At 38.9% G+C, this 24,982-nt stretch overlaps 1 protein-coding gene across 6 annotated transcripts in view; it reads right to left on the minus strand.

Annotated features, from left to right (window-relative positions):
- Positions 1 to 509: 509 nt before the first annotated feature.
- The window catches only part of ELAVL2 (ELAV like RNA binding protein 2), a 42,558-nt gene continuing 18,085 nt past the window's right edge, over positions 510 to 24,982 (minus strand). For 2 of the 6 annotated variants that reach the window (XM_062512727.1, XM_062512728.1), the window contains exons 3-7: positions 18,693 to 18,796; positions 10,993 to 11,146; positions 6,717 to 6,942; positions 1,322 to 1,360; positions 510 to 840 (exon numbers count right to left, since the gene is read on the minus strand). In XM_062512727.1, the coding sequence (XP_062368711.1) occupies positions 510 to 840; positions 1,322 to 1,360; positions 6,717 to 6,942; positions 10,993 to 11,146; positions 18,693 to 18,796 (854 nt within the window). The remainder of the gene's footprint in view (positions 841 to 1,321; positions 1,361 to 6,716; positions 6,943 to 10,992; positions 11,147 to 18,692; positions 18,797 to 24,982) is intronic. The other 4 variants (XM_062512724.1, XM_062512723.1, XM_062512726.1 and 1 more) reach the window with 3 other exon arrangements.

Below are 24,982 nucleotides of genomic sequence, written 5' to 3' on the forward strand. Positions count from 1 at the left end.
AATGAAGATGATGAAATAAATACTGCTCATAACTTTATAAATAAAATGTAAACTTCAGATACTTCTCTTGAACAAAACAATAATGCAATACAATGTAAATTAAACATAAAGCAAATCAAGAAATGATAAAAGAAAAATTATAGCATTACACAAAGCCTCGATATTTACTCATAGGTTAAAGGCAGTCATGTATAAACAAACAAAAAAAAACTTCCCTTAGCTGAAACATTTTAAAAGGTCTACCTTCTTCAAAGAAGGCAATAGAATACACATTGTGACAGGAAAAAACCCTGCACCTCTTGTCAATACTCAAACACAAAAGATAGTTAAGAAGTTCTAATTCAAATATTAGCAATAAAAAAATCTCACATATTCTTAGGATGCTAAGTAGTCATTTTATCCCCATTTCCACACTGGCATACAACAAAGGCATTTACTAATGCATAAAGCTTCTTGTAAATTGCCTTTGTTGTCTAGTTTTCATGTATTAATGCACTGAGAATAACTGGTTAGGCTTTGTGCGTTTTGTTTGTTTTGAAGGAGACCTGCAATACTCTGTCACCAAGGCGGTATCCATTCAGGCTGGCTATTGCCATAGCTGCCTCATCATAGTTTGTCATAGTCACAAATCCAAAACCTTTGCACTTGTTGGTGTTAAAGTCACGGATGACCTTCACGTTGGTTACTGCTCCGAAGGGTCCAAACATTTGCCAGAGGATACTCTCATCAGCATCAGGGGCCAAGTTATACACAAAAATGCACCACCCAGTTCCTGCATGTCCAGGGATATTAATTCCGGCCAAACTGGTCATTCCATCAATGGTCATTGGAGGAAACCTACTGCAAAATGAGGGAAAACAAAACAGAAACATAATACAGATGGTTACACAAAATACCAGCAAAGAAATGCCAAAAAAAAAAAAAGAAGAGAATCATGGAGAGCTTTTCACAGAATGAACATGTTGCTCAGACTAGAAAGATAAGACCAAAAATACCTTTGTCTCCTAACTGTGCAACTACTACGTGAAAAAATATACATGAGTAGGGAGAACAATGCTAGGTATGTCTGAAATGATACAACAGAAAAACAAAAGGAAAACATGCTATAACACCAGTGAGGATTAGCAAGTCATTTGAAACAGAAATTCCACGGAACTGCTACAAAAGGCTTGTCTATTTCATGCAAAGTACATCAAAATGAACAATCCCAGCTGAAGTCTCAACATGCAAAAAATTTAACATAAGTCTTACTGAAAAGTAAGAGTTTGCACAATACTTCAAAATGATTTGGTTGTTACAAATCAACAAAATCATTTATTACCTCTTTACTCCATAAGCTATGTTGAGCAGATTGTCCAACCTGCAAAACATTTAGCAACAAGTTCAGTCTTCAGACCTTTCCACCCTTTAAGATTAAGGAAACTTAGCATATTACTGTCACATCCAATACACTCCACAGAACTTCATGCAATGCAAAGTATCACCACTGAAAAGAGCTATGACATCTTATTACACCTCATAGTGAATACGAAACAGGTATTCCTGTGTGGTAACCACAATCATAAGAAGTTTATTTTATGAAGTGCACTATGGCCACAAATTTAGCCTAAATCACATGCTGGTATCATGAAATTACAGTCAGTGACCACACTGGTCAAATTTTCCACATTACTAACTTGGCTAAGGAGAAGACTTTCATTGATAGACATGTCTGCTGACATGACTATCAAGACAGATGCAGTATTTTGGACACCAGCAACTACTGCAATGAACTCAAAAAAAAAAAGATTTTTCATATTCCTACTCCTTCTGGCAATTCCAGAATATTGGGAGACAGAAGGCTGGTTTGGCTGAGCAGGGCTAAGGCAAAAAAAAAGTGTAAGGACAGTGGAGGCAAAATTAGGTAGACATGGAAAGAACATAGAGATACTGCTCGCCACTTGAGGGAGGAAATTTGTGTGGCCAAAGCTCAACAGGAGTTGAAGCTTGCCAAAAATGTGACAGACAAAAAATTGACATACTTAAAAACGAGGTTTTTAAATATGTCAGTCTCAAAAAGCAGTCCAAAAATAGTATCAGATTGTTACAGAATGAGAATGGCCACCCCACAAACAGTGGGCTGCGAGAATAGTCAACTCTGAACTTGTGTGGCATCTCCTGCTCCAGCTGGAGGCCTACAAATTTATGGTACTTGATGGGATTCATCCAAAAACAGTCAAAGAACTTGCTGATGTCATTGTGATTGTCTTTCAATGTTTTTTTTGAATCATCTTAGGAATATGGAGTTGACTAGAAGATTGCTAAAATTACCTCAAATTTTATTAAGGGCATAAAGGATGACCCTGCAAACTACAGTCCTGTCAGTCTCACTTCAATGCCCGGTAAAAACTATGGAGATTATTTTGGGAAGTACTGAAAACCACAATCACAGCCAGCATGAATTCATGAGGGCCAAGTCCTGCTTGTCCAATTTAATTTCCTTTTATGACAGGATAACCTACCCAGATGATCAAGGGAAGTCAGCTGATGTAATCTTTTTGGATTTCAGTGAAGCTTTTTATAATGCCTCTCCCAGGATCCTTCTGGACAAAATGCACAGCTCACAGCTGGATAAATGTGATTGGTGAGCAATTGGCTCACAGGTCAGGCACAAAGAGTTACAGTGAATGGGGAGGCACCTGACTGGTAACTGGTCACTACTAGGATTCCACAATAGTGGAATTCCACATTCATTTTAGGCTCAGTGGTCTTTGCCATCTCCATAAATTACTTGTATACAGGACTTGAACGTATAGTATAGTAAGTTTGCTGATGACACTAAACTGGGAGGACCTGCTGACTCCCCTTTAAGGCAAAGAGACTCTGCAGAGAGATCTTGATGAATTAGTGTTGGGCAATCACCAACCACACAACATTTAACAAGGGCAAGTGTAAGATTACGCACCTGGGACAGACAGGGCAACCCAGTATGTACAGAGAGAACAGGGAATGAGACACTGAGAAGCATGGCAAGGGACCTGCGGGTCCTGGCTGAAGTTGAACATGACCCCAGCAGTTTCCTGGCAGCCAGGAGGGTCACCCCTGTCCTGGGATGCATCAGGCACAGCATCACAGCTGGGCAAGGGAGGGGATTGTCCTGATCTGCTCTGGGGCAGCCTCACCTCCAGTGTGGGGGGCAGTTCTGGGTGCTACAGTATAAGATATAAAACCATTAGAGAGTGTTCAAAGGAGGGCCAAGAAAATGATGAAGGAGTCTGGAGGGGAAGCTGTGTAAGGAGCAGTTGAGGTCACCTGGCTTGCTCAGCTTGGGGAGCCTAAGGGATGTCTGGCCTCCACACACTCTCTGCAATTTCCCTGTGAGGGGAAGAAGAGGGGCAGGCACTGATCTCTGCTCTGTGGTGACCAGTGATAGGACCTGAGGGGATGCCCTGAAGTTCTGTCAGGGGAGGTTTAGGTTGGATATTAGGAAAACATTCTTCCCCAGGAAGGAGACCAGACACTGGAATAGCACTCCAAGAGAAGCAGTCATGTCACCAAGTCTGCCAGAGCTCAGGAATTGTCTGGACAATGCTCTCAGGCACATGGTGTGACTCTTGGTGATGGTCCTGTGCAGGGCTAGGAGGACTTGATGATCCTTGTGGGTGCCTCCCAACCCAGGATATTCTATGATGCTGTGACTTTCCAGGATGAAGTGTTTTTGTAATACACACCAAGAGAGGATGTCTCCATGTGTTTCTTGCCTCACCTTCCCCCAGTTACAGAACGCCACCACAACTCTGAACCTCTTGAAATTATCTAGCCAATATCCAAAATATAAAGTAAATCAACTCCACTTATCTTATTCCTGGAGTCCCTCAAACTGCTTCTTTCAAAAAATGTTTACCCTGAAGAAGCTCTTGTTTCCTTCTGGAAAATCCCAGATACGTGAAGTGCAAGTCTTATTATAGATCCTCTTCAAGACTCAATAAAATATGAGCTTAAGTAAAAAACATACACTTGATAGTTTTCCAGAGAGCACTGCTGCTGCAGTGAGCTGGGTTTGGAGAATACACTGACAATAAGCTACTGAACCCCTGAAAGAACTGAAAAAAAGAAAATTAAAAAGTACTTGACTATCATCAGTTGACAGCATGGATGACTGGATGTCTATTGTCATTGACATCAGCGGTGGAGAACAAGGTGACGAGTTCTAGAAACACCACCACTTATAGGTCCTTGTTACAAGTGCTGTGAGATGAGGACTTAATACAGTAATAGTATCACTTGTATGATTTTTCACCAGTTACACTGAAGGTAAGAAAGTATTCTGAAAAAATTCTCATGGACTTTCACTGGAAAATTTTTAAAGATGCTTTAAGCTACACATCTTATAGAATCCGAGTAAAAATTATATACAGCTGCTTTTGAAAGTCCAGCTCAAGTTTTCTCTTAAAAAAAAGGAAGCATTGCAATCATCCTGTTGCTTTTGTCCTTGAAGTTTAAGCTGTTTTCAAGTCTCTCTCAACTATTAACAGAGATGGGGCAACTGCATCAAGTAATCCTGTCTGAAGTGTCAAGAGCTAAGATTTCTTGCATGTGGAACACATGCAAGATCTGAAGCATAGGTGCTATCTCAACTAGTTAGTAACAGATCTGGAATGATAAAACAATGCAAGGCAAACATCTAAAATACATCAAACATGATTTCTCTTCACAGTGTAGATTTAAAATTTGGTAAGGCTACCTTTTAGTGATGAAACATGAGTCTGAAGACCTCAACAACAAAAAAAAAATCCGTCTGCAACCTCAGTTTACCATGTGACCAGTTCAGTTACAGTTTCTTTCTGCCATATCAATAAAAGTGAGAGAGATTTTACTCTCCCATTTATTACATACTCTGTTTTACTCAATGCTTTTTGTTACCATTAAACTTTTATGTTGGGCAAATCATAGTATCTCTTAAGGTGCTTTTAAGCATTACTTTACACTTATACTTTGCACTTATGTACCTCAGAAGAAAACAACTTCCCAGTGTAAATGGACATTAAATGGAATTGCATTTTTATGAAAGAAAAATAAATCTCCACCAGCCAAAATTTAAGATACAAAGCCTAACACTGCAGGACAGGATACCTAAGTGCAAAGAAATAGGTCACATCAAAAAAGAACCAATGCCCTCCCCAAAAGAACAATCAACCAAAAAAAAAAAAAAAGAAAAAAAACACACCAAGAAACCACCCAAAACAAACAAAAAAAAGCCAATAACCAATTAAAAAAATAATAAAAAAAACCTAAACAGGCACACAACCCCTCCCCCAGTCAAACAATAACTCCTCAAAAAAATAAAACAAACCCACCACAAAACTAAAAACACCTGTGAAAGCCAGGAGAATTTTTACAAATCATGACAGATCTACCTGGAGTAACAGTGAAATACCAATGCTATCCCAGCCAGCACCTCACTGAAACTGAACAGAGGAGTATCTTGGAACACGGTCTGTCAGAAGAACTCAAGGATTCTGCAAGCCAAGACTTGCCAAAATATGTTGATTGTTGTAACACATATGCTTGTAACATGTAACTCATGATCTTATTTCATACATTGCACTTGAGTCCATCCCGCAATTTCTGTCCCTGAACTCTGTCTACAGAACAATGACAAGTCTACTTTTATGCAATATTCAGAACACTGCTCTAAGGTAGCCCTTTTATTACCTAAGAAATGGTAGTAAGAGCCACAAAAAAAGTAAATAGAATTGGTTATCCCCTCTCCTAGAGCAGAACACCTACTCCTCACACCTGCAAGATGCAGCACATAAGGCCAAAAAGCTGAAGAAAAGTTCAGAAATGGTCAGAAGTGCAGTCCATTAACTCTTCAGTATTTGGCTTATAAGCAAGCCTAGCCAATGCAGAGTTTTCGAATTTTGGTACATTCTCTCTGAAGTAAGCTGTCAACTGGCTTTTTTTCTTGAAAAACAAAACAGAAATACTCTTGGAGTGTATTTCTATTTAACACAATTAAGTCACATTGTTCAGGGACGAAGGGAGGGAAGAAATAATCAAGATTACTGAAAAAAATCCATGGTACTCATGGGTGTAGATAATAGTGTTTGTTTCACTTTGTTCTCACCATCTGCTCTTTTCAATACACTAAACAGTACAGGGAACTATAAGGCAATAGTTTCAACATGGTGGGAACATAAATCCCCAAAAAAGCACATGCAGAAAACCACATTAACAATCTTCATTATAAAAGGCTCTAACAGGAAAAGACGAAGTATGGCACGGAGACATACTCCATAGACAGCACAGACAACTAACCTGAAAGCCAGAATGCCAACAAAAAATGTGGGGTAAAAGGGAAGCTGGCTGTGGCATGCCATATGGCTAAGGAAAAAAGCCACTACACCTCCTAGGTCAATATTAACTGAATCAATTTGCACATAAATCAAGAATAACCTAGGAAATTAAAAAGTAATCTTTGAAAAAACATTTTAGTGACTGAGTACAAGGATGCCACCTTGGTTTAACTAAGTATGCTTATTACACTGAAATGTTATCAACAGGACGGCATGCATTTTTGGTTTTAGCTGTACTGTGGTAGCATAGCTGGAGCTCAACATTCACATGTTTCCTTCCCACACTGAAGTCAGACAAGCAGGAAAGCACAAGAGTAGTCAAACAGGCCTGTGGGAACATGCAAGTTTCAGCACAGTTGTGCACATTATTTGACTTACCTAAAACGTTGAGCCTGCTGAGCTAGAGGGGCAGGATACCTTCTGTTTGGAGAATGGTACAGCTGGGAAAGAATGGCCTGATTGGTTTTTTGGCTTGGATTGTTAGCAAACTTTACAGTGATGGGCTCTGTGGCACCTGGAGGTTTCTGGCCATTCAAGCCCTTGATAGCTTCTTCTGCTTCAATTCGCTTGTCAAACCGGATAAACCCCACGCCCCGTGACACCCCTGCACAAGGTGAAAAAAAGCACACAGTAAAGAATTCAGTTTTCATTTGCGTGGCCAATTGCTATTGTTGATGGTCAAATGCTCTGAACACATGATAACTTTGTGCTTAACAGGACTGAGCTTTTGCGTAAAGCAAGAATTTTCTACTGTAATTTTAATTTTTTTATTTAACTGATGTAAGACATTTTTGTAAAAAGCTTCAAAGTTTGAGGGTAAACAGTGCAACCAAATAGAGTGAGTCAAAGTGGAATTCGGAAACAAAGCAATCTTGTTGGATGAAGATGAACCCAAACCCAGCTGCACTGTAACCTCTGGTCAGCTCACACTACTCTGCAGCATCTAAATTTACAAAGTTCCTGTAAATAGCTTAGTTCTCTGCTCTCCAGCGGGACGAAAAAAAAGGGGGGGGGGGGGGGGAAAAAAGGGGGGGGGGGGGAGAAAAAAAAAGGGGGGGGGGGAGAAAAAAAAAGGGGGGGGGAGGAAAAAAAAGGGGGGGGGGGGGAGAAAAAAAAAGGGGGGGGAGAAAAAAAAAGGGGGGGGGGGGAAAAAAGGGGGGGGGAGAAAAAGGGGGGGGGGAGAAAAAGGGGGGGGGAGAAAAAGGGGGGGGGAGAAAAAGGGGGGGGGAGAAAAAGGGGGGGGGGAGAAAAAGGGGGGGGGGAGAAAAAGGGGGGGGGGAGAAAAGGGGGGGGGGAAAAAGGGGGGGGAAAAAAGGGGGGGGAAAAAAGGGGGGGGGAAAAAAGGGGGGGGGAAAAAAGGGGGGGGGGAAAAAGGGGGGGGGAAAAAAGGGGGGGGGAAAAAGGGGGGGGGAAAAAGGGGGGGGGAAAAAGGGGGGGGGGAAAAAGGGGGGGGGAAAAAAGGGGGGGGGAAAAAAGGGGGGGGGAAAAAAGGGGGGGGAAAAAAGGGGGGGGGAAAAAAGGGGGGGGGGAAAAAGGGGGGGGGGAAAAAGGGGGGGGGGAAAAAGGGGGGGGGGAAAAAGGGGGGGGGGAAAAAGGGGGGGGGAAAAAGGGGGGGGAAAAAAGGGGGGGGAAAAAAGGGGGGGGAAAAAGGGGGGGGGAAAAAAGGGGGGGGGAAAAAAGGGGGGGGGAAAAAAGGGGGGGGGAAAAAAGGGGGGGGGAAAAAAGGGGGGGGGAAAAAAGGGGGGGGGAAAAAAGGGGGGGGGAAAAAAGGGGGGGGGAAAAAAGGGGGGGGAAAAAAGGGGGGGGGGAAAAAGGGGGGGGGGAAAAAAGGGGGGGGGAAAAAAGGGGGGGGGAAAAAAGGGGGGGGGAAAAAAGGGGGGGGGAAAAAGGGGGGGGGAAAAAGGGGGGGGGAAAAAGGGGGGGGGAAAAAGGGGGGGGGAAAAAGGGGGGGGGAAAAAAGGGGGGGGGAAAAAAGGGGGGGGGAAAAAAGGGGGGGGGAAAAAAGGGGGGGGGAAAAAAGGGGGGGGGAAAAAAGGGGGGGGGAAAAAAGGGGGGGGGAAAAAAGGGGGGGGGAAAAAAGGGGGGGGGAAAAAAGGGGGGGGAAAAAAGGGGGGGGGAAAAAAGGGGGGGGGAAAAAAGGGGGGGGGAAAAAAGGGGGGGGGAAAAAAGGGGGGGGGAAAAAAGGAAGGAAAAAAAAAGGAAGGAAAAAAAAAGGAAGGAAAAAAAAAGGAAGGAAAAAAAAAGGAAGGAAAAAAAAAGGAAGGAAAAAAAAAGGAAGGAAAAAAAAAAGGAAGGAAAAAAAAGGAAGGAAAAAAAAGGAAGGAAAAAGTAATTAGAAAAAAAAAAAAGGAAAAAAAAAAGGAAAAAAAAAAGGATTTTTTTGTTTTTATTGTAAATTGAAAAAAAAAGGAAAAAAAAGGAAAAAAAAAGGTAAAAAAAAGGAAAAAAAAAGGAAAAAAAAAGGAAAAAAAAAGGAAAAAAAAAGGAAAAAAAAAGGAAAAAAAAAGGAAAAAAAAAAAAAAAAAAAGGAAAAAAAAAAAAGGAAAAAAAAAGGAAAAAAAAAAAAAGGAAAAAAAAAAAGGAAAAAAAAAAAGGAAAAAAAAAAAAAGGAAAAAAGGACCTTTTCTTCTTTCTTCTCCTGGAGTATGCCCTGAAACTCTCTTCGGAGCAAATATGCTGAGAGGGTGATGATGTGCACATACTGTATTGCAATAACAGGAATTATGGCCACGTTTTAACAGTCATTGGTCACCTCTAAGTAGAAGAATTGGTTTCAGAATATCACCATACATCACTAGGTGTTACTTTTGAAGGAAGATTTTCCTGATACAGGAAAGTCAAAGGCAACACACAAAGGAATCAAAAAAATGGTTATGTAAGGTTTTACGAACATCACACATCAAAAACTCCCAGTGTCTTAGACAAACACATTGAGCTGTGGACACTTGAACTAATCAACATTAAGCTACTAACAGCCAACATTAGTTAGATCAACGTGCTGTTGTAATATTTCCAGTGCCATTTAGGGCCCTTCTACACTTTGGTTCATGAATAACCAGATGAGTTAGACACTTGATGTCAATTGAGGAAGACATTAGTGACAAGAAATGTATTCTGTTCATAAACAGTGATGATTTAAGTCATGTAAAGAGGCAAATGTCACAGCTTCAACTTTGCATTTTTTGTCTATCAGTTTGTGTCACAACCTTATTATTCATTCCATTCTTACTCTACTTCTTCCAAATTACAAAAAAGGAGTCAAGAAAGCTTAAGCCTTAACAACAATCTATATGCAAAATGTACACTGCAAATAGTAGGATTTATGACTATAAATAGAATTATCATGCATATTAGAAGTTCAATTATATTTAATTACTGGTCCATTTGTTAAATTCCATCTATTTCTATGTACAAATACACAGGAACCTACAGCAAACAGGTATTTATTTCACTAAGACCAGGAATCAGTCCTGCAAACCTGCTACATCAACAAGTCAGTATTAGGCTTTTAGCTTTCCTTTCCAGGTGTCTCTGCACTCTGAACAACTCAAACTATTAAAACAGCCTTTTAGGTACTTTGGTGTATTCTAAGTATTAGGTGTCAACATTGAGATTTCTTTTAACTTAGTGGAAATCAAAGGAGAACACACAAGCTCCTCTAAAGGGCAGCCAAGACTCAAATGCTGGCATGTGCAAACTTTTCAAAATAAGACAACTAAAGAACTTTATGACCTTCTACAGCTGAAATCTGCTTGCCATCCAAGAGGATATGCAGTTTTGAAAAGGCACAGCTATAGAAAATAAATAAATAAATAAACCAAACTCAGTTTATTCAGGGAATAATTATGTGAGTAAATTACTTCCTCTGTCCCACCCCTTAGTGTTTTGGAAGGGGGAGAACTTGAAGAGCCCTGCTTCTTTGTATGTTGCTTTGTACACTCAATAATCCTATCATGTACTTGGTTTTTTATTCAATTGCTTATTTCTCACAGCAGGTGATTCAGAACACTACAAAGCTCCTCAAGATCAGCAAAAAACCACAGGTATTACTGTCTGAGTCTGAAGAGCAACCACGAAGTATCACTGACAACCATTGACACATGTACTGTAATAATGCAAATAACCTGGTACATCTTAGTACTTTAAGGCATGGGTAATCATAGAACTTACCTGTTCCCAAGGAACTCAAAGTTCATGTGTGTGACCAAATTTAATGAGTTAGCCTTGAAAACAGTCTTAACAGCAACTGCCAGTCTGGGCCTTCTGCAATCCTAGCCCCAGAGAACCAGCTGTGCATTTCTCCGTAACATTTTCTTTTTAGAAAAAAAAAGTTTAATAGCATTTTTTAAGCCACTGGGAGACTGCTTTCATGCAGCAGCTTGGAAAAGAAGATTCTGGCAGCTGTAAATTTATTGCAAGTCATCACACAAGCTTCAAACCTGCACCTTCAGGGTGGAAGTGACTCAAGCTGGCTCACTACACTATGCAGTCTATTTTTGTCCATGCATATTTATGAACAATTCCAGGAGGAGAATGAATTTGCTGGCCTACATACACCTTTTATACATTAGAGAGACAACAACACTGTTGTACTGAAAGATTAAGTGTTTCTTAGACTCAGACTATGAAAGGCCACGCAAAACTGTGTACTTACCAGTGACTTGGTCAACCAGAATACGAGAAGTAATAATACGTCCATACTGAGAAAAGAGCTGTTCCAGTTCTTTCTGGGTCATTGTTTTTGGAAGTCCGCTAACATACAAATTTGCATCTCTGATAGAAGCTGAACTTGGTCGTGCATAAGAAACCTTAGAGAAAAAAAAATTAAAAGTCCTAGAAAGCAAATACTTTAAAATCAGCTGAAATAGGACTGTTATTTTTTCTGAGACACTGAAATATCTCCAACAGCAGACAGAACAGTTAATTTGCAAAGCCAGTTCAGTGGGTTTGTCTGTTTGTTTACTTGTTTGTTTTTTTGGTTTTTTTTTTTAGTTTTGGGGTTTTTTTGGGAGCTGGCTTCCAAAACACAGAAGGAATGCAACTTAGACCAAACAGGAGAAGCTGACTACACAGGCTCAAATATAAAACCTATTTCTAAATAAATGAGAAAAAGCTAAGTACGCATTCCAGCAAACCCTGGTGGACTGCTCTCAGTGAGCTGACTATTAAGATTAAGAACAACAAATTTAAGAAGTTCCATGGATGTCCCACGTTCCATGAATTCTCATTAAAAAAGCACTAAAACTACAAGGAATTAATATTCCAGTGTTTTAAGTAGGCCAAAGGTACATCACTTTCACAGGCCTAAGAATGATTGGCAGAAGTAGGATTCCAACCTATATTTTGCCTGCTCAGCAGCTTGAAAATTTCTGCAACAGGGGCCTTAAAAACAAACAACATTTAACAGCGAAATTCTTGGATCCTTTTGGACAGGTGTTTTTTACCTGCTGCCTCAGTGTGTCAGCTGAAATATTTTAACATGATCAAGTAGATTCTTTGTTCTTTAAACACATGCTACGAAACAGCATAGTCACTACTTCCTACTGAGGTTTGTACAAGTGGTTTTACTACAAGAGTTATTAGGACAGAACACCTGCGCTTCTCAAACAAGACAGAATACTTCAGCTAGGCTTTTCACCTATGGAAAATGTAAAAGTAAAAAGGATCCTCAAGAAGTAGTCATATCTTCTTTCCTTCCCTCCCCTTCCATGCACTGTTAGCCAATACTGGGCAACTGGAACTTGATTCTGCCATTCTGTCTTCTCCCTAATTATTTTTGATATTTCTTTGCAAATCCTTTCTGTCTCATTTCCATGCAGATCAGCAGACTATTAAAACTGCTGTGGAAGCAAAACAGAAGACAGCACAATGGAGACGAAACAAGCAGTATCCTGAACACAGTTGGGATCCTTCAAGTTCCACCCAGAGGTTTTGTGCAAGGTACCTTTGTGCTGGTTGAAGAGGACTGACCTCAAAAACTTGCATTAAGTCTCACTGCCTCACTCTTTCCACATGAGAGGCACACAAGAGTTAAAGCCCTGTGTTCTAAGTTACACAAAAACAGAGTAAAGTTTGCCCACATTCAAAGTAGCAACAAAGACTGTGACAGCTACCCTTTTCTACCTGGCAGAAAAAAACAACAGCTAAGGAATGAACAAACTTAAACTTGCTCAACTTGCCCATTTGGCCCTGAGCTTCCTTAAGAAACAAACTTCCATGCCACACTTAGCAGGACTTTAAGGAGACCAAGTAAGACCATGAATTACCAAACCCATGCAGACACCGTCTTGCAAGGGGGAATTCACATTGCTGGACACATGCTGCCACATATAAAAATATAAACTCACACAGAGTCTATCAGAAGAGAAGAAACCCTCAAAATATATTTGCTAACTTACTGCAAGGTTACATTATGCTATAGAACTGCTATCTGTCAATATACAAAGCAGCTTCTGCAAAACTTTAATTTTCCTTTGGTAAGTGAATGTGAGTTCTTGCATGGATACAGCTGGTCCAGTATTGCCCATGACCTCACTGGTGAAAGACAATTCGAATAGCTTGACATAGCAGTCAAGGCCTACATTGAACATAATTTCAGGAGTGCAAATAAATGGAAGCAATACTCTAACCAGGATATACTACTCTTACAAATCCATTATCACTTATTACCTTCAAGTGACTACTCCAATACAGTGAATTTGGGCACATTACTCACAGTAATAACACAAAAAACCAAAATCAGTGGTTCATCACCTGTAACTGAACACTGTATTTAACCATCTTGCCAAGCACCAGAGCTACTGGTCAGACAAGAAATCTGAAAGAAGCATATAACTCAAATGCAATATAATTTAAGCCAGCACCACTAGTGAAAAACAAGGACAAATGCAAAATATTACTGGTAAAATTCATTGCTATGAAAAGAACCTGCCTTGGGTATGTGATATACATGGGATGCATCCCTCTCCATTTTTGATGACAAAGGCCAGTCATTCCACTTATGATACACATTTAAAGCAGACACTCTCCAGACTAATCTCCCTACCTATATCCTGTCACTTAGCTCATTCAGTAATTACTTGCTGATAGTTCTATATTTAGTCTCTTTAAACAATTTTTGTATGGACTGAATTAACAACTGTGCCAAGATTTAATTCCACAGCTAATTCAACAGGTGAAAATTAGTTACATGATATCAAAACCACTGAACACAAGGCAAGTCAAGAAACAGCCTGAAAGCCTGCACTTTTAAAATACTGAAGGATGACACACACACAGTGCAACACTTAACAGGACTACTCTGGAGACACCAATTTAAAAACATTTTACTGAAATCTTCCACTGTAGTTAGTAGGAAAGACACTTGTTTCTAGAAATGCAAACATTGCACCACCAAATCTAAGTATTTCACAGCTTTAGCACCTAATTTCCTAACATCAAGATTAACTAATACACAATTTTCAAGTGAAAACTGTGGAAGTTAGAGGACAAAGTAGTTGTATTCTCTCAAAAAACTTGGGAATTCAATATAATTTCTTCCTAAACACCTCTACCTAATGTATCCTCCAAGTATTTAAATCTGAAATCTTTAAATGCTAAAATTGGTATTCCAGTAAGTACTTTTGTTTACTAGCTTAAGTGCAATCTTCCTACTTAAAACACTGCTTTCCCTGTAGTGTCCAGTTCTTTTAAAATGCATGTTTCCGCAGAAGAAAAAAGTCAACAAAAAAGCTACTATCTGGTATATCCAGTTGAAAATGTGTTAAACATACCTACAGAGCAGACATTTATATTGCAAAAAAGAATACATTAGGAACAAGTATGCCTCCTTGGCAAGCACAATAAAAACAAGGACATACTGCTTTTCTTAAAGCAAGGTTCTCAAGAGGCCGTTGTGCCAGTCAAGTGTTCTTAACTTGTACTTTAATTTGTGTAAGATACCATGATTCAAGAACTCTTCTTAATTTGATTTCTAGTATGAAGTTGCTGTAGCCCAGCACGGAGACAAGGTCTCAGCAGTCACCAGCCAGTGACAGGTCACTGCCTGAAACAGGAGAGTACACTGCTGTATATTCATCAAGTTTATTTCCTCTCTCCCCTTAAATTGTTCCACTCCAAGCAAAGCTTCAAGATCACTTTTCCCAGTACACACAGATACCTTGCTGAACACATACATGCTGCGCTGAGTTCATGGTGGAAGCCTGCAGCACCACATTTCAGTGGACAGAGCAAACTGGAAATCCAGACTTTCCTTTGTAAAGGCAACTTACACCCAGCTCTGTGGAACTAAAAAAGGCTCAACACAGCTTTGCTTGCAAGTTTAGATCAAGCTGATAAATACAAACATATCCCATAATGGTCTTGCTTTACAGCCTACTGTACAACAGAGAATGCACTGAAAAAAAACAGACACTGAAGCAAAAGCCTTCCAGCATTATCATCAGAAGAGGTTCCATTATTTTAGTTCAGCCCTCAAAGTGTTCCAGCCCTGACAGCTACAACCCATACCAGAGTCACAGGCCTGAGGTGGGTCATAGGATCCACATCTGCTGCCACTCAGCTGAGGGCATGAATGGACCAACCTGAAAAATTCAGACTGAAGACCAGTCTTTATAGACTGGAGAGTATGAGGACCAGAAGTCTTCCTCGGGATATAACCAATTAAGGACAGCACCCTGCTTAAAGAGGAAGATTTCATAAAATGCTGGTGTATATAGTACAGAAATAGGCTTTCAGAAGACTTGGCCTTAAGCAACTGACACCCAAAGCACCACTTGGTGAACAGGAGGAGCAAGTGTACATATGTGCTACGAACACAATCCAGCTATAAATCCTGCCACTGATGGAAACTGAAGCAGAGGTCTTCCCAGAAGTGCTCAGGATACTGCAACAATTTTCAGTCAGGGTCATGACTGACTGAGAAGAAAACTATTATCAAGTTCACTGACATAAAACATGAGATAGGAATTATGCACTACAATCACAGAATAGTGATTCTGTTTTGCCCTTGAAAGACCAACACAGAAGAGCACTTTAAAACCTGCAGTCCATAACTATCACTGTCTTGCAAAACGTAAGAAATACTTAACTTAGAATTTAAGTAAAAATAAAATATAAAATGAAAGGAGATCAAGTCTCCAAACGCTTTCCATTTCATACTTTTCACATCTTAAGAGTCTCAAAACATCTCATATTCCACATTCATTATTCTGATCCCCACTCATGTCCAAACAATAAGAGCACAGGAGTTTCAGATGCACTAGGAATAAAAAAGCAGTTATTTTTCATGGAGGACAGGAGTACACAGTATAATATTAAGCCTTCCACATGCATAATACAAACAGCTATAGCATCTTAAAACACAAGACCTCAATTATTCTCTTGAAGGAAATGAGTAAACCTAAGGTTATATCTAAGGAGCTTCTACTACTGACAGAGACTCCAGCAAACACGACACTTGGGATTCTTGCACTGTCCCACAGGCACATCTGGAAATGCACAAACCATATCCATTATAACTTACAGTTCACTGGAATATCTTACCACCTTTCTAGAAAACCTATTACTGCATGGACGAAAAACAACAGAGTCAACATTTAATATGACAAAAAAAACTTGAAAGCTGCTAGATTAACAGAGGTCTATTTGTCTCAAGACTGACATAATTTCTACAGTAAGCATAAGCATGTTTTACATTAATAAAAACCCCCTTAAGAAGAAAACAGATAATGGACTTAAAACAAAATAATAATAATTTAAAAAACCCAACTAACCAAACAACCACCCCCCTTAAAACAGACTGTAACAGATCTCTATGCCTGGCATTTTGAATCCATGCAGAGAGCCACAACCTTCTCAGACGGCTTTGTGTAGCATGGCTAGGGCAGGGTACAAAGATGTAGCATTTTTCTTAGCACTAACAAGCAGTTTTTTGTTAGTTTTGTAGACTGTTTTTAGTTGCATAAGACTTGGTGTTTAAGCAATGTTTGCAGACTTCCATCAACTCTACACAGTACTTTTGGCCCTTCCAAAATCTCCATTTCTGTGTCAGGAATTCCCTATGCAAACTCAGGAATGATATTACTGAACTGCAGAACTTGTGGCTGCAAAGTTGCTCAGCAACCTTATGGTAAGCTACACTGATCCAAGGATTCTCTCCCTCACAGAAACAGGGATGGGCTCTTGCAAGACACTTTAAACAGCAGCAACATGGCACTTACGGCTCAAACAGAAAAACTGTGACTGATAAACATTTTACGTTTTATGGTTTGGCCTGGCATGCTGCATGAACAGACAAGCAACCACCTGCCCATAATGTGGGATAATGCACATTGCTGTCACTTGCTGCAAGAACTGAATCCTCCTCTCAGTATTACTCAGCTACATGAAGAACAAGCAGCCATCTTAAGCTGCATAAGTAACATTCAAAGTCTAAGGAGATCTGAATTTCAGTGAAGAACAAATTTCACCTGGGGGTAAAAAGATGTGTGTGCATACTAAAATAAAAATGCTGTCAAAGCTTTAACTGTTAACACAGGTAAAAGACTGTATAATTATAATTTATGTAACTGCAGAAATTTAAGGGAATAAAAACATCTTTACCTTTCTTCCAAGAAAGGATGATCTCCTGTTTCAGGTCTGCTAGAACAGTGTAATTTGATCTTAAGAATACAGTCCTGAGGTATTTAATTACCCTGTCAAGACCACTAAATGCTCTGGCATCATAGCCCCTCTTTCAGCCTTTGCTGCTGGACAACATCATCAAGTCTCACTAGTTTTAAATTAAACTTTGTCACAGGATTTGCTCCTTACTAGGTCAATGTTCTTTAATACTAGTGGAGAGGTGGGTGGGAGGAAATAAAAACAAACAAAAAAAAAGGTAAAAAGGGTTTCTCTCATCTTCACAGCTTGCTCACCTCTGGTATTTTAATAAGAGTTTTTGCACAATTCATGCATACTTCATTGCTACCTGAGAATATTAACCAATCAAAAAATTACTACAAAGAAGAGACACCACCAAAATTTCTCTCTAGTATCAGTGGTGAAGACAGGAACAATCTCAATCTTTTCTATCTGTTGTAGTGAACTGTGAGATCAAAGCAGCATCTCTTTTTTTTTCCAGTATTTTGCTATTTTTCATTTAGTGTTTAAAGTGTTTTCAAGAGTACTAGTATGGGTAAAATTTCTTAAGGCTACTGAACAGTTAAGTTAGAGGATAATTCCTTTACAATGAATCTTCTAAATCTAAGTAGTGGTTCCAGACACCAAGTGAAATCACATTGCATAATGCCAAGTTTTAATGACAATGACTCAAAGAACACTAATGAACATGCAGCACACCCTCATTTCAAATCTTCCCTTGCTATACAGCACTTGTTGGGCATTTGTAAAGCTGAATGCTTAGTATTCACTCTTCTACTGAAGTCTTAACTAGCTCTTCTGATTACTCAACTTTCTACAGTAGGGCAGTCAACTAGGTGATGATGACAAAATAGTGTTTGTAGCCAAAGAATATTCTCTAAATATTCTTAGAGGTGAACTTTATTTCATATCTCAAGTATGCTCCTTGCTACAAGGCAGCCACTATCCAAGTGATCAGCTAGCAAACCCTGATGTTTAATGAGGAAAAATGGGCTAGTTGGAACTATACTGCCTTCAGGCACCAACACCTGTGAAACAAGTTCAAAAGTCTGCATTTCCTGATAATTTTATTTAATCTCCTCTCAGAATTTCAGACCTCAATTGCTCAAATGAGTATCCTCAGTCTTCTATTATTGGATTAAAAGAGGAGATGAGGGAAGTAGCTCTCAAGACTTGTTTCTAGAAATCTGAGAAACTGAGTAAGTCAACAAGTGTGTAAGGAGTTGTAACATAACAGAAAAATACAGGAATACCAAACATTAGAGATGTAAAGACCAGAACCCTAGAAATAGAGTAATTCATAAATAACTAATAGTTATTTCAGCATTTCATTCTGAAGATTTGTAACAAGACAACCAGCAACATAAAACCTGAAGTATTAATAAGGAAGTTGTATCATCTTTGAGAAAATGAGGAAGCACATGGTGTTTAAACAACATGTAATGCTGCATTTCTTCAACTAGGGTATATAACAATTTCTCAGTTAAAATAATTCAACTGTACATCCCAAGTGTTAAGTGGGTTAAGAAAATGCAATTTTCTATACTTGCTATACTTAATCTAACTCTATAACAAAGGATTTCAAAGGACCATTTACTAGATGAAATCCTAGTTTATTCTACTGACATTAGCTGAATGCTTGTTACACTTGGAAAAGGTAAATAAGGAAGTCAAAACAGTTCAGTTTCTTTAAATTATTTTAATACTACATACCTTTATAGTCTTAGTCTGAAGTCTCAATCCATTCAGGGTATTGATAGCTTTTTCAGCATCCTTGGGGTCAACATAGTTCACAAAACCATAACCCAAGCTCTGACCTGATTAGAAAGACAAATCATAATTAGTATTGCAGTGACACAATGAATAGCTAACTATTTAAAACCTACAGACACACACTGAGCAAACATTGCTTATACTGAAGAACAGTACTCACTCCAAAGAACAAAACTACAAAGGGTCACAACATCTAGTTTTTCCACTAGCATTGGTAGATTTCAAATAGCTTCCTCTGTTCTGTTCAACACAGAAATTGCCACATTCAGTTTAATGCAAGACTTAAAAACTGATAATCAGAGTAGGTTCAGAAGTGCATTATGATCTGCTACACACCAGAGGATGTGCAGAAGCACCGACTTTAAAGTGACATCAAGAATCCACTACTCACTAGCAAGCTTTTTTATTGAACATAAGAAGTATTAGCAGCAAAATTCTGGACTATTGCTTGAAAACGAAGTACATTTGAAAAAGTCACCCACTGTCAAAATTTGAGCCAAATTAAAAGTAAAAAAAAAAAAATCACAGATGTTATTCATACATTACACAGAGCCTTTCAGTAACAAGGAGTTTAAAGGCTCGTTTTGCTCCAATATTCAAAACAGGTACAAGTATCAGATCAAGAACTAAGTATCAACCAAAGATGCAGCATTATTTTCAGGTTTCTTTAGTGTTGGAAATTCAGATGACAGACGGACATAAAGCCTTTTTAATTAGTTCTTATCTCTGAACAACAGCCCCTTTCTAGGCACTAGTTTTACCTAAGCACATATTGAACACTTGAGTTTAGCAGTAGTCATCTTCTGACAACTTAAAAACCTACAGTATACTATCCCTAACTAGCATCCTACTTTAGAAGTACTTTTAGCGCATAAGAATGCAAATAGGTGAAATATTTTAACATAGTGAAAATATATAGTTAGCAAGAATACTATCACTTATTAGCACCAATCTTTCCAGAAGCACTCGCATTCTCGTAGGTGCTTTTTTGGTTTGAGGTTTTTTGGGGTTTTTTAAGACACCAAAACAAGGTAAAAAACAAACTGTCAAGCCATAGGGAAGCATTCGAAATATCTGATTTACAAAATGGTACCTGGAATGATTAGCTTGGGTACAATATAAAAGCATAAACAACACTACACACAAAGCACAAATTAATCATTTTTTGTCCAAAAAAGATGTAACGGAACTCATGCTGTATCAAATTTTTGTATGGTGTCTATACAGGATACATTTAGCAATATGTAATGCAAAAAAAAAAAAAACAGGAAATTTTGCAGTTAATTGAATACCATAAGAGAGTTTACTAACTAGCCCCATCATCACTGGTATTTACAATTTTGCACCTATCATGCCTACCATGGCACCAAGGGCCAGAGGACACCACCATCCCACTCCCCAAAATTACTAACATTCTCTCAAATGCCCTCAAACCACCTGAGGCAAAAAAATTGTGCAGATGATCTATGAACAGGTCAATACATACTTAAACAGAGAATCCAAACCCCACCAAGACAGAAGACTGAACGTCTACTCTAGAGAACCCTGCTCTGAGCAGGTGGTTAAACTCCATGATTTTCATGCCTTCATACACAGCAGTTTGACATGTTTCTGTAACAAACCACATGGAAATACCAAAAGCATTTCTATATTCATTTACAGCTGTACCTAGATATTGCTAAGTTTCTAATCCTAGAAGCCTTTTTACTAATTAGCATGATTACAGTAGAGCAATTTCTATACCTGTCACCTCCATCACTCCTACTGTCTGCAGAAACTCTTCCCAACAGCATTTCCAAAAAAAAGGAATCTTTTTGTGCATGACCCATTTCAATGTTATCTCCTAATACAGAAATGCTGATTTCACCTGTTTGTCATTAACCTCCTGAGGAGGCCCTTTTAAATTACAACCTTAAAAGATGTTAAAATCTCTAAGAGAAAGCTATTGCATGCAGGATGCTTCCAATTCAACACTTGCTCATTCCAGATCTAACAGAAAAAGATGGGAAGAGAATATTTCTCCTATCCCTCTCTGTTGGATGTGATCTGCCTTTCATATAAAAAACAACCAGACTGCTGCAAAGAGCTTACCCAACTGCTATAAAGGATTCAATTAATGACCATTCTTCTGGAGACACTGTTAGTTAAACTTGATAAATATTAGGACACTAGCCTAGGAAGGTGCACCAAAATCCCAGAAATCTATTCAGAACAAGTTGAAATAATTTATGCAATTTTATTCTAGGATTTTACAATCAAAGAAAACCTTTCACCATGAGAATGGTAGAACACTTGAAAGAGGCAACCAAAGGGGTTGTAAAATCTCCATTCCTGGAGATACTCAAGAGTCTGCATGAACATGATCCTGAGCAATCTGCTGGAGGAAATCTGCTTGATAAACATGAAATGACTAGATTAGCTCCAGAAGTTCTTTTCACCTTCAGTGAATCTGTGGATGAGATTCTATTTACTCCAGTTTTGTTTTACTTAGGTTACCATCTAAAATTCAGAAATCTTCTCTGAAGTCCTTATTTTATTTAGAAAGGTTAAGAAAATGCAAAACTTCTTAGACATTAAATTTATGCCTAAAGATTAGTGGTTTAATTAGACATTAACAATAATTGAGAGTCCAAAAATTACCTTCTTCACAGCACACAAGGATAAACGTTGATTTGAACAAGCAGTGCAATTAATTGTGAATCAAACCTGATTTCTGGAATCAGTGTTTGAGGAACCACTCTTACATCTTCCTGCTTATATTAACCGCTTTTCAGGTACTTCATCAGTTCATAGACTGATGGCTGAGTTCCAGAAAATTCGGACAAGCACTTAAGAAAATGCAGTAGATGCAGCTATTCCAAACACCCCATCAGATCTCATTCCAAGCTGTGTCTGATAGGTGGTGTGGAAGTACAAAATTAGAAACTCATTTCTTCCTTGTAACCAAGTTCTAAGTGAAAAGAACTTCAGTCCAAACTTACAAGAAACACTATCGCTGTACAAGCTAAAGAGGAGTCTCATATTACTGGGGATTTTAGACAGAGAGACCACCACACCTACATGCACAAATTTCACTAAAATAAAATTAGTGGCAACTGGCCAAATTAACTCAAACTAGTTCTGTGCAGTTTTTCCTCATTCCTCAATGTCTAAACATTTGCTTTCAAGACAAAACAAGCTAGACTTACACCGAATCAGCCACCATTTAGGATATTTAAGAGGAACTTCATTATTTAATGAATATAATGATTAGCTGTATTGCCTGAAGGTAAGGACTGAACTTAATGAGAGAACTGGACTCTTCCATCTGCGCTTCTTCCACACCAAACTCCATTTGCCAAGATAGTAGTGTCCTGCAGAACACACATCCATCTCCAACTCTAGTAACACACTTAAAAATAGATTACGTGTCTGAGTTTGCAAAAAGGTGACAAAAGAAAGAAGGTAAATATTCCACAAGCTAGGCAGAAGTAAAACAACCCTCAGACTTGCATGTGTTTCAAACAGCTGCTTAGTCTACTAAGACCAGGTCAGCTCCAGTAGGCTCTTGTATCAGCTTTCTGTTTCTAATTTATTGATTAATGACACTGTCTGAAAAAACTCCTACATCTCTGCAAGTTAGCTGTCCTGGTGCTCTGTCTGATACTATGTGTTTAGGTATTTTGAATAACCAGTTTTGCTTTTTGAGGATCTTCAAAATTAAGGATTACTCAACCTTAACACAGACAAGAGACTACTTGTTTCATCAGCTCTGTATTTCATAACTCAGATCTACAAGTAGTATTAAATTTAGATTATCCTAAATAAATTAGTATCAAGAGTTTCTTATTTAGCTACCAATTAAGCTTAATCTTCTGGACAGTTCTTGTGGCTACTCTGCAAAGCTGTTTAAACGTGTTTCTGTAAACCTCCTACTAGATTTTGGTTTTGGCACTATAAATAATAGACAACATGGTGCAGAAAAATCCCAATAGTTAGTAAAATGATTGGTAAAAGTCACCTGAATTACAGTAAGTAAAAATGATCAAATTATCTGGAAGGAATGAGGAAATAAATGGGGAAAAGCAGGCTGACTTGAACTTTTCTTAAAAAAAAAAAAATCCAAAAAACCAAAAGCCATGTAGCAGAAGTAGTGCATCTCACAAGTCTGTAAGACAGCAAAGAAGCCAGAACAAAAGCTGCAATTTCAAAGTTCACATTTAAAGTTCACAATTATTAATTACATTTTATGTTTTATGTAACTGACACTTGTAACAAAGTCAAATTCAAGCACAAGTGACAAAAAAACCCTCTTCAGTTAGGCATCTCTTTGAACCCAAACAAGCTATATCCATTAGCAACTGACAAATACTCAACCTTCATGGCCCACAAGAAAAAGCGCAGGAAGAACTATACTATTCAGTTTAATGTGGGAAACGGTTCCATTTTTATTTTATGTTTTTGAGCTTCATAAATATGACCTGATCGACATGTAAGATGATGCAAATTAAACAGTAATTAATTAGATAATGCCAAGTTGCTTTTTGGCACTACAGTCAATATATGAAATGGATTTGGAGAGGGGAAGGACAAAAAAGTTCTCAAACAATTTAATTCCAATCAGTCCAATCACTGCTCAAGAGACTAATGGAACATCCAAGTGTACACCAGAAAAGCACAAATGAAATACTGTACCATTAAAAAACAATAATGTACACAGTGATTCAGTATTTAGGAGAGGAAAGGAGACTTCAGAAGCACCTATCACCGAAAGGTCAAAGAAATTAAGTTGAAATAAGTAAATAGGAAATCACAGACATGGTCACAGTGCTCCTGCATTTACTATTGTGCTTCGAAAGATGAGTCTTATTTTAGCTTCAAAAATACACAGGCTAATTCACAATACTTTTCAGAGAAGAGCCACAAATGAACTTGTTATATCCTACCGAAGTTGCTTACAAATTGTTTCCCATAAACTACAAATAATGCACACAGTTGTAAAAGCCCCAAGAAAATACTCTGCTGTCCAATACTCAGAACAAACAGACACCATCAAGACAGAAAAGAGGTCATGCAAAATAGGTATGATAGAGGTGACACCCATTTTTAATGTTTTGCTTTTAAAGGTAGCAGCAACATTCCTTAAAGCAGGATAGAACCCTCTCAAAGCTAAGTAATTAAATCTGGACAGGGATGTCAAAGCAAACAAGAACATCATCTACACAGAAAGCTGGTGAAAGAAAAGGTTAGGGAAAACATGGGCCCTCTCTAGGACAGGAAGATGACTGGATTAGCAGGGAAAGTCTGAGGGATACTGAACAACTTTTCTTACCTCAGTCTTCACCTGCAAGCACTCCAGCCACACTGCCCAAGTTATAGAGGGCAAATAAGGGACTGGGAAAATGAAGAACCACTCACTGTGCAAAAGCATCATGTTCAAAACCATCTAAGGGACCTCAAGGTCCACAAGTCTGTAAGACCTGGTCAGATACACCCATGGGTTCCTAAGGGAACTGGCACAGGAAATGGCTAAACCATTATTGATCATATTTGAGAAGCTGTGGCAGTCTGATGAAGTTCCCACTAACTGGAAAAGTAGAAAAATAACCTCCACTTTCAAAAAGGGAAATAATAAAGTAGGGGAGCTATAGGCTTGTCAGTCTCATCTCTGCGTGTGAGATCATGAGGCAGATCCTCCAATAACAATAAGATACACGGAAAACAGAGAAGTGACAACAGCCAGCATGATTTCACCAAGGGTAAATTGTGCCAGGCAAATTTGGTGGCCTTCTACAATAGGTTTGAAGTATTGGTGAATGAGGGAAGAGTGACTGATGTCATCTACATGCAGTTGTGCAAAGCATTTGATACTGTCCCATATAATGCTCTTGTCTGTAGGATGGAGAAACATGGATTCAATGGTGGTTAAGGAAATGGCTGGATGTTCACACTCAAAGAGCTGCAGTCAATGTCTCAAAGTCCCAGTGGACACTAAGGACAAGAATCAAATAGTGTTTGTATGGGGTCAGTATTGGGACCGGCCCCATTTCACTCTGTTACCAACACAGACAATGGGATCAAAGCACCCTCAGCAAGTTTGCACTCCCAACCCAGAAAGTCAAACATATCCTGGGCTCCATCCAAAGCAGTGTGGGTACCAGGGGAGAGAGGGGATTATGCAGCACCTCTCCTGTGAAGACAGGCTAAAAAAACTGGGCTTGCTTTGCATGCAGAAGTGTAGGCTCCAGAGA

Source organism: Cinclus cinclus, chromosome Z (genome assembly GCF_963662255.1).
Source record: "Cinclus cinclus chromosome Z, bCinCin1.1, whole genome shotgun sequence".
NCBI classification, from domain to species: Eukaryota; Metazoa; Chordata; class Aves; order Passeriformes; family Cinclidae; genus Cinclus; species Cinclus cinclus.